The 10,903-nt window shown below is 43.9% G+C and overlaps 1 protein-coding gene across 2 annotated transcripts in view; it reads right to left on the bottom strand.

Annotated features, from left to right (window-relative positions):
* Positions 1-2,915: 2,915 nt before the first annotated feature.
* Sh3gl3 (SH3 domain containing GRB2 like 3, endophilin A3) overlaps positions 2,916-10,903 on the bottom strand; it is a 120,035-nt gene continuing 112,047 nt past the window's right edge. For both annotated transcript variants that reach the window (XM_051206603.1, XM_051206604.1), the window contains exon 9: positions 2,916-3,556. In XM_051206603.1, the coding sequence (XP_051062560.1) occupies positions 3,351-3,556 (206 nt within the window). In that variant the 3' untranslated portion in view covers positions 2,916-3,350. The remainder of the gene's footprint in view (positions 3,557-10,903) is intronic.

Here is a 10,903-nt window from a genome sequence, read left to right as displayed (position 1 = left end):
AGCCCAAATAATGGTCAGCAGATACAAAGAAAGGTGCTCAGTGTCACCAATCAGGAAAAAAAACACCACCACAGTGAGGTACAGTGGGTTTGCTTATCTTTGGTTTTGCTCTCCACAGTTCCTAGTAGGTAACTGCAATCTGAAATATTAAATGGAAAGTTATAGAAATGGGAAATTTCCTTGTTGTAACTTATAGACCACTCTGAATAATGTGTTGAAATGTTCCACTGTCTTACTCCATCATGCCTAAGACATGGATTGTCTCAACATGTAATGTATCCACCCTGTATGCACTACCTGCTCAGTAGTTACTTAACAGGATGTCTGCTATCACATCTACTGCTGTGGTATAGCAATACTTATGTTTAAGCAATATTTATTGTATTGAGCATGCCCTTATTAGTACCTTATCAGGACAAGGGTGGGGATGGTATCTTGGATATGCAGGGGAAAGGATGTGAAGTGTCGCATTTAAGCAAAAAAAATATGAACTTATTAAGAGGTAAAATAATCATATGACAAGGTTAACAAAAATCTGTGGTAGAAAAATCTATGAAACTGTGAAGACTTCAAATAAAAAAAAAGAACCTGTGTTATTTTACCATCCCACCAGACTACAGAACTGAGGGATGCAGTGCATGGAAGATGCTTAGGTAAGATGGAAGAGCATAGGCAGAATCTGTATGTGTGAGTGTGTGTGTGTGTGTGTGTGTGTGTGTGTGTGTGTGTGTGTGTGTGTGTATTACTGAGTACTGGATCAAGCATCTACTCTAGATCTAAGATACTTAACAAATCCACAGTAAGGGGAAATGTCTGTCATCTTACATTATCAGGGACAAGTGATAACAAGTGGTGAGAGGAGATGCCACAACACTCTTGACAACACTCTTGGAGTTGATGCAGACATCATAGAAAGCAGTATGGGAATGCAACCAATAGCACATACAACCTTCTGGAAATAAGAGCAGTTTAATACGGGGTTAATTAATACACCAAATCAACATAAAGTTCAGTTTGACTGTCCTTTTGACCCATTTCCATGAAAAGTTAACTTTAAAGTTGACCAGAAAACTAGAAATCTGTAAGAGCAGAAATCTAGTTATGATACATGCACCCACACAATAAAATATTACATAGCTAGTTCAAGGACTTAGGTCTAAAATTAGCATATAACATTGAAATCACAATATATACTCCCATGCATATACACATGTGAATCCAAAAGTATACAAGGGAAGGACATAATGAAAACTGTCACAACAATAATTTTTTTGTGGTTATGCACTAAAAGGTGATTTCCTTTATAATTTTATAGACAGCCTGGATTTTCCTATAACATCTGCATTACCTCTTATAATTAGAAAAATAAAGCTATTTGAATATCCAAACTTGTTTTCACATCTGGAAGGTCATGGATATTTTTTCCAATAAAAGAAAATTCGCATGACTTCTTAACAATGAGAATAGAAAATTCATTAACATCTGGGTTGTGTGCTCCTTAGTAATTTTGTCAACCTGATACAAGCCAGGATTATCTGGAAAGAGGGAGCCTCAGTTGAGAAAATGCCCCATCAGTTTAGCCTGTAGGCAACGCACCTCTGGACTTGATGATCCTGGGTTTATACAATAGAGTGGACTGAACAAGTCAGTAAGCAGCATTCCTCCAGGGGATCCTTCCCTGACTTCCCTCCATGACTGACTACATAGTCTGCGAAAGAAAATAAACCCTTCCCTTCCCAAGTTGCTTTTGCTAACAGTGTTTATTGCACAGTAGAAAGCAAACCAGGAAGGCAGTAAATGTCCATAAAGTAGTGAGTGCCTTGACTCAGGAACTCACAATGAAATGTTCTCCCCAATAGCTGCTAGAAGCAGTTGGTATCAAGCCTGCACCAGGAGCCTTCTCCACAAACATCATGTAGGGATGGAACCCTGCCAAACAGCTGAGACAGCAACCCATGGAAGACACAATGTGACGCAGGCATAGTCTTTGCCAGGGCATAGTTAGCATGCCCCCTCCTGAGCAGCTGTCTAGTGGTTAACCACGTCCTATTTTTAATTGCTTTAAAGTGATCTGATATAAATTGCTGGGGTTTTTTTCAGTTATTAGTAGAAACTAATCTGTAGCTCTCAATTAAATCCAATTACTGCTTATTTCCCCTAAACAAGTATCACAGTAAGTGATTAGCATCAAGAGTGCCCCTGGTTTCTCACTGGTAATCTAATACATCTCACTGGTTTCTAATATAGCAAACGGAGAATCAAAGTTGGGTATACAAACAGGCTTATTTGTGAACTTACATGGTGAGAAGCTGTTCTAGAAGGGTTGCGAGAGCTATTCTAGAAGGGTGAAGACCATGGGCAAGGGAGATGACTGTGAATTAAAATTCCAGCTCTGACACTTAACTGTGTAACAAAAACAAACAAACAAACAAAAAGCAAACGACTCGGCATTCTGTAGTGCAGTCCTAGCTAGTATCTGAAGAATGGGCATCAAAGGAACCTCACAGGACAGGGTAGTGTATGAGGATTTCACAGAAGCTGCTTAGAACAGCACGTGGCATATAATAAATACCCAGTGAATGCTAAGAATTACACTGAATGTACAAGGCGTGTGGGCACACACATAATGTACAAGGCAGGCACACACACACACACACACACACACACACACACACACACACACTTGTTAAGAAAGCCAGCTCAGGAGACTAGAAAACCTGACTTAGGTCACCTTAGGTGACCAATCTGGCCTCTGGGGATTTTGTTGCAAATGCCGGTGATCAACAGAGCAGCTCCCAGGAACTGATGAGCTTGTATGCCAGCATCCATCACTCAGTCAGAGCCCAAGGGGCACAGGAGAAGTTTGTGATGAAGTCCATGCTTAAAAAATAATTTAACAAAAAATAACCATACTCTTTAATGAACACAGCGTGTCATGTTTATTGGGCTGTTCACAGGTAAGTTGAAACAGGTAAAGACTGGATGCCATCAAAACCTCAAGAAACAAACTTTAGCTTTCTTAGCTGCAAAGGGTGCATTCCACTGCAGCTAAGGACTATACAGGCCATTCTTTCACATATCTGTAATGGGTGCAATTTACTTTTTTTTTTAGCAACAGGAAGCAAATACATTTAACCAATGACTTTTTAGAACAAGAAGAAAACTATCTTTATGAGTTAAGACAAAGGAATCAGTTATACAAATTAAATTGATACAAAATACATTATAAAGAAAACACACATACAAAAGTGATTAAGTGGGCCAGAGGGTGAGGATGTCACAGAATGTCACACTGAGAGAACCCTGGTGCAAATTCATTTCAGTTATGAAATTAGGTCCAAAAGACACATTTACCGAGGTAAAGGCACAATGACTTCCACATAATTAATGGGGAAGAAGCCGGATTCCCCACGTAGCATTCCTTCATACCAGTTTTCATCTATCTGATTGGTTAATGTAATGATGTCCCCTTCTTTAAATCCTAATTCTCCTTGGTTTTCTGGCTCAAAGTCATAGAGACCACGACAGCAGGGTTGGTCCGCGGGAATGTGAGTACCTGTCCATGTGATACGGAGACAAAAAGTACAGGTTAACACAACAATCACCCAGGGAAACAAGAAGTGGGGGAGGAGCCTGTGTCTGCTCCTGGCCCACCCCAAAGCTGGCTTCCATCGCTCTCAGGTACTGTTTGTGGTCCCTGGCCTCCTCCAGCCTTCCCAGCTGTCCAGCTGCCTCAGGCAACTCCCATACCCAGTACCTGTCTTCCCAGTCCTCTGAGGAAGAAGACACATGACCTGCCCATCTCCACTCAACTTGGCCCACAGCCCAAGGGGAAAAGTAAATCACAAGGCCTCAGTCCTGTCTCCAGAACGCTTAGACTTTTCTTGTGGTGAAGGGATGGTACTTGGGAAAGCTAAAGGACAAAGTTGAGGTGGTGTGTTACACAAGCCTAGGAGTGCTGAGGTGGTGACACGGGGACCAGAAGAGAGGAGCAGAACAGGATCAGGAATATTCACAGAGCAGACTAATATGGTCAAGCCCAGAGCTCTCACAATTATCTTGCCCCAACACTAAAACATGGTCACTATAAAAGAGAAAATGTGCAGGCAGATTTGAGACAAGTCAACTCTAACTTACTGACTGAGAGAAAACCAGCATGAAGCCTGCGAATGCCAGGCATCTGTATGAATATATAAATGGATATATTACCATATATTTGCTTTTATTGAATGATATTTTTGTATTTAGTACTGAGAGAGAAGCTGACCCCACACATGACCACTGGCTACTGGCCAGCTGCCACCTGTATCGATTTTCCTCTATTGTTGGTACCTATTATGGCCAGTCTGTTCTGAGCTCACCTGGCCTTATCAAATCTATAATTGGACATGTGCAACCCTCCCTCCCTCCCTCCCTTCTTTGTCTTTGCTCCTAGCCTTGCTTCTGTCTTTTCTCATCTCTCCTCTTCCCTGCTCCCTCCCTTCATCCTTCCTTCCCACCCTCTTTCCTCTTCCTGTCTCTTTTAGTCTTTGTCAGTTTTGATAGACAGCTCTATCTTGACATACACAAACATCTGCACTTTATCCTGAGTGACTGCATAGAACAGGATTTGATCATCATAGAACATGAAGTTTGCCAAAATGCTTGACATTTGCTATCAATTTAATATCCTATCTCCATCTTAACACATTATAAGCCCTCATATAATCCAAACACTGGCCTTCTATTGCCAACTGATACAAAGTATTCCCAGCTTCTGTGTGTTTGTATGTTTTATTTTTTACAGTTTGTGCTGGCAACTGGGAAAGTACTAAGTTTCCTATTTTCCTTTGGAATATATAATTTCAGGACAGTAAAGAAAGGTAAATGAAGATTTTCATTCATAGATTATCCTCCATAGCCACATATGGTTATTGAACAGAATTTCTTTATAATTTCTTTATTTTTAATTTAGGTACATTGGTATTTTACCTGCATATATATCTGAGTGAGAGTTAGGAAAACCCCTTGAATTACAGAGAGTCTTGAGCTGTCTGCCATGTGGGTGCTGGGAATTGAACCCAGGTTCTCTGGAAGAGCAGCCAGTGCTCTTAACCACTGAGCCATCTCTCCACACTCCGTGAACAGAATTTTATTTGAGAATTTTAATTCAATTTTTTTTCATGTTACAACTTTTGTTTTTAATCCATTTAGATTTGGGCAAAATGGGGAACTTTTTATTTTATAACACTGAAGCAGTTACAATTTTTAAAATGATGCATTTTCTTCACTGATTTCAAATACTACTTTTATATCTTATTGTTGAGAGTACTCCTGCATAGCCCAGGCTGACCTTGAACTCAAAGGGACCCTCCTGCCTCCACTTCCCAAGTGTTGGTGTTACATGTGTGTACTTACCATCACACCTGGCTTTATCATTTAATTATCATGAGCCCCATGGTCTATTTTGAGATTTTCAATTTGGCTCAATTGACCCATTTAGTAAAGTAACATATCTCTTTTCATACTATAGCTTTAAAGTAAATGCTAAGTAAAGCAAGTTCGCGGCCACTATTCCATTATAGAATTCCCTAGCTGTTTTTACAGTCATGCAGGTAAACTTTAATGCCACTGTATAGTTTCCATTTTGACTAGATTATGCTTGCTGTTTTTCCCTCTGAGTAGTAATAAAATTAATTTTAAGAGACATTTTAAATGGCTGTGCATTTGAAAAGGCCACAGTAATTCAAGCATCACATTTTCAATCTGTGGCAGGGTACACTTGCTACTGTTTTAATATTTCTGTGCCTGTACTTAAGTGAAATGCCTTCAGCAGGCATGGGAAACACAGTTATATTGACTTCAATTTTTGAAGGTAAATATTTCATCTTAAATATTTTGAAGATTTTCCACAAATTCCCTGAGTCTATGAACACAGGGCATGATCTAGGCTAGTTTAAGATAATGGGCTTAGCATGTCTAGGGCTAGACATGGCTTCCTGCTCCAGCTCTCAGCGGCCCTTTCAGAACCTCAGAGGTTCCCATAGTCCCCTGTGAGTAGCTGAAGTTGTAATGACAGGCAAGAGCTGAGGGGCCTTGACAAAGTGAGATGATACATTGGTTGGAAAAAGGTTAGAAGCATGGACCACTGATGACACCAAGACTGTCTCTAGGGATGGGTTGGAAGGATGCTAAATCCCAATCCAGACTGTACACTCCTAGGAAGGCCATAGGTAGTAGTTGGAAATCAGTCATCCAAAAAGAGATTGGGAGACTCTCTGCCGCCAACAGCTACCTCCTAATGTGAATGGTTCCCCTGGGCTCCTTCCTGAACACAGAGCCAACAGAGGTCATTCTAGAAAAGTAGTGGAGCTCCCAGAGCAAAACCAATTTCCAGTATCCTGACTGAAATGTTTTTCCTTCTCCATTCAATTTTATGGTTTCCATTTTTATATCCTTTTTCTGTTGCCATTAGGCTAGTTGTGGTTTAAAATGAGGCTCACATATTTGAATGTCTGGTTCCCAGTTGGTAGACTGTTTAGGAAGGACTAGGAGTGTGGCCTTGTTATACAGCAAGTGTGCCACTGGCGAAGGCTTTAGGTTCCAAAAGTGCCCACTAAGCCTAGTCTTTCTCATCTCTCTGCTTCCTGCCTGCCACCATGTTTCCCACCATGACAGTCATGGACTAACTCTGAAATTGTCAGCAAGTCAGCAAGCCTCAAATGTGTACAAGGTGCCTTTGGGTCAGGATGTCTCTTCACAGCAACAAAGCAGTAACTAAGACAAGGCCTCCCTTCCCACCTTTAGACTTCACATGAGAGTTGACGTTCTGTAGGAGATTGTATTCCTTCCTCACCAAATCTCTGGCACTCACATAAAGTAAACAAGAGGAAAATCCAGAGAGGAAGAAGGGGAATGGATTCAGGTATTCCTGTGGTTGGCCAAGGGTGACTCCCAGAGACCTGTTAAAGCAGGTCTAGCAACGCAGGCTCTCTTTTTAAAATTTCCAGATCCTGCCAACCTGGGGGACGGGGACTGAGAACCACCAGCACTGCAACCTTCCCTGCATCCACGGTTATGCCTGGAAGGGTATGGAGCTTCAGCAGCTGGGCAAGAGAAAGAAAGAGCAATAGTGATGAGGCCTCTCCCTCTGCTGAGAGGCAGCACCCACCCTTTGGGTGACCTGTAGGCTGACCAACTTCTCAGAACCTGGGACTAACCACACAGTGACATCTGGGACCTTTTGGAAGTTTATAGCACTTGCAAGTCCTTCCAGGAGAGACCTCACCCCAGCACCAGTCAGTAAATTCCTTTTGTTATACTGATGGCAGCCAGAGAGACAAATTGAAACACTGGGGCTTAGTTTCATTGTTCTAATTTTAAAGAATAACATTCAGTGATTTCAAAGCTCTAAGGAACTGAGTTTCCACCAGAGGATTTTGCACTTTTCTTCGGTCACACAGAAACGAAGTGGGGCAGGATTGCGCACTGAAAACGTGGGGCTGTGAGTCAGGGTTAGCATCACTGAGGAACAACGATTTTAGTGTGGCATGAAAAGATGACTAGGTTTCTCCACATTTCTGCCACCGAGGAGACAGGTGGGACAGTCTCAGTGGGCTCAGAAAGCCACTCCTCAAACACACTGCCCAGACAGGAGGCAAGCATGCAGTCCTGCACAAACCCTCCCATTGAAGAGGTCACAATGGCCTACTATCAAGCCAGAAAGAAACATCAAGGATCCAGACCCCAAACCATGGCCTACCTCACTCTAGGTCACCTTCTACATGATCTCTCATGTGGCTGAGACACTGTGGGTTATCACACTGACTGTGGGGCTCATTATCTAGTTTTCCCTTCCACTTACTCTATCAAGCTCCTCCAATGGCCAAAGCATGTTCTAAGTAAGAGACAGTTGACCAAGCCAACTTGTAAGTGCATACATGCACAGGCTCACACACACACACACACACACACACACACACACCACACACAACACACACACACACACACACACACTGAACTAACTCATGAGGAAACAGACACATGACTCACTTCTCAGTTCATTCATCACAGGCAAGGGCCTCTATCATATTGCCCATGTTGCCCACTTTGACATTCCCAGAGAGGCAGTGGCTGGCACACACATCACCAGCAAATAGAAACTATATGGAGAGCATCTCATGAGACTACTAGGAAGAAAGACTCCATAACAGAGTCTGGAGACCTTTACCCACTTTCTGCACTGCCTTGATACCAAGCACACTCCTTGGATGCAGAGACATTTGCCAATGAACATAATCAGAACTTGGGCTAGCCTGAACCACTCTTGTGGAAATACAAAATTCTGAAAATTTTCCTGATACAGTTTTCATCCTGGGTCTTTTTTGTTACCTGGAGCCCTCCACCAATCAAGTCTCCCTGCTATAGAGGGAGCCCAGAGCCTGGACATGAACCAAATAGTCCATGTATAGCGTGTAAGTTCTGAAATGTTGCTGTTTCGTTTGTGAAATGCCGTGACAGTAAAAGCTTTCAGACTTCTGCGCCAGAGGCCAGGCACATTTTGTAAGATTTAGGAAACAGACTCTGGTATCAAAGAACCAAGGCTTGAAGATCTATGGAGCCTATATATTTTATTCAACCCATAGAGATGGGGGCTGTGTCTTGCTACTTAGAAAAGAGAACACTTCCTAGTGGGGGTAAGGACATGGAGAGAGAAGACAGTGGCCCATAGCATGGAAATGTTTCCTAGATTACAGCCAGAGGATGACACCAGCCATCAGCCCCACTTCCCACTAGAACTCTGGGTCAAGGCAGGCTCCCGAAGTGCTCTGAGCCATGGAAAAATGTGGTGTAACCACCACTCGCTCCTAACGGAATGTGGACAGATCTCTCAAGTGCTAGCATGAGTGGGTCCTTGGGCCACCTGGAGAACTTCACAGATGCTCAGCACACACACCTGGCTTCTCAAGAGGTGGGACAGAGCAGAGACCAGCCCCAATGCCAGGCCCCGAGGAAGCAAGCCTCCACATGTACAGCCCTCAATCCCCATCAGCTCCCCTGTGCATTTGGACAACAGCTTAGGATGGACAAGGGAATAAGGACACAGTTAAGGAAAACCACCAGCTCCAAGAAGGGGTTCGTCTCTGAACAGTTATAAATGGGCCATCTATGCTTTTCATTGGAAGACCTTGAAATGGCAAAATTACATTTTTTTTCCATTAAAAGAAATGGAAAAAAGATTAATCTTTTTTTCTCTCTCTCTCTCTCTCTTTCCAATTTTGGCAAATGGTGGAAATGGAAAAAAGATGGAGCTGTTTCCGCTGCTGGTTAAATGGAGACTCATAGCAAGCCCAGCTAGAGAAATAAAATTTCTACCCACCTGAGAGAAAGTGGCTGGGCCTTCCAGGACACAAAACCCACATCAGGGAAGACAGAACTGGAAGCCAGCCAAGACCATCTCTGCTTCCTCAGCGTCTGAGATACCCATCTGAAAGATGCCTAAATGTGTGGTTTCCCACTGCCAGACACAAGCACCTTCCCACAAAACTCCTGGCAAGAAAACGCCTTTCAGCCAGCATCCCATCTCTGCCTTGTGGCCTCTGAGCCCCGAGTCCCCCTCCATCCCTGCCCTTGCATGCAGTTGTTGGCAACCAGAATCATGGGTAAAATGTGCATACAAGTGGTACTGGCTAGTGCAAGTCTGTGTGTTCTAGATCAGGGAGCAGTCACCCAGGACCCCATGGAGTCCACTGGGGAAGCCACAGCCTCTCCTACCCACCCTCAGGAGACCTTGTTTATTTTGTCTTGCTTCTGAGACCTGGCCTTAGTGTAATACTAGAGGAGAGGTAGGATACTCTCCTCTCTCCTCTCTCTCCCTCCCTCAAATATTATTAAAGCTCTACTCCACACCATTATGTGTGTGAGAGAGAGTTTTCTATCAGACATACACAATAGACAATAGAGATGGAAATCACATCCTTCCTAAAACAAACCTTGCTTGCCTCGGCAATGATGTGATCCACTTTCTAACAATGGAGGGTTCCATCTTAACCTCAGGGAAATTCTTCCAGTGTACTTGTCCAATCTCATAATGCCCATCTTACCTTGCTGCAAACCTCTCAGGTGTTAGTATTCACCATGTGTGTGGCCACAGTGGCACTCAGCCTCAGAGACAATGGATTTAATTCAATGCTAGTCACTACCATTTCCCTCCAGGGGAAGGGATACCAAAGGCAGTGCTGAATTCTGACTCCCGCCCAGAGGCAGAGTCCACTCTGAGGACCACTCTACCTTGTGCATCTCTGAGTAGCTGTGGGAAGGTTTGTCCCCTCTCTATGTCCCAGCCAACCTTAACTCCTCTCTTCATCTGAGCCAATCCCTGCACTTCAGCTGAGCTCAGGTCCTCAGCCGAACGTATCAGGGAGCTCCGAAAGCCAAGCACACCCTCCTCTGTCTGAAACCCACCCACCCTCAAGGGATGTCCTTCCCTAGTGCCTGGAGCCTGCAGTCTGAAACCGCATCCACTTCCTAGATGCCAGTGTAGGCACTGCATCAGAGCAAACACCTGATTTGTTCTCCCTCCTCCCTCCTCCCTCACCCCTCCTCCCTCCTCCCTCCTCCCTCACCCCTCCTCCCTTCTTCCTCCTCCCTCCTCCCATTCCCCTTCCACGGGCTGGGGAGCTGTTCTCAAATGCTGTTTTCCACACATGACTTTGAGGGAGGTGAAGGTTGAAGGGGTGGTGAGCAGGGGACACTCTTCTCGGGTGGGAAAAGGGTAAGATCTTGACTATCTTTCAGACCACCAAAGGGGGTCTCCCCCTCTCCTCTGCTGGCCCGGATTCCAGGGATTTCAGGACTCAGGAAGCACTCCGTGGAGGCACCATGAATGAAAGGCACACTTGATCCCCTTCACACACACCTACTT

Source organism: Phodopus roborovskii, unplaced genomic scaffold, assembly GCF_943737965.1.
Source record: "Phodopus roborovskii unplaced genomic scaffold, PHOROB, whole genome shotgun sequence".
Classification (NCBI taxonomy): Eukaryota; Metazoa; Chordata; class Mammalia; order Rodentia; family Cricetidae; genus Phodopus; species Phodopus roborovskii.
This window is presented reverse-complemented; position numbering and strand designations above follow the sequence as displayed.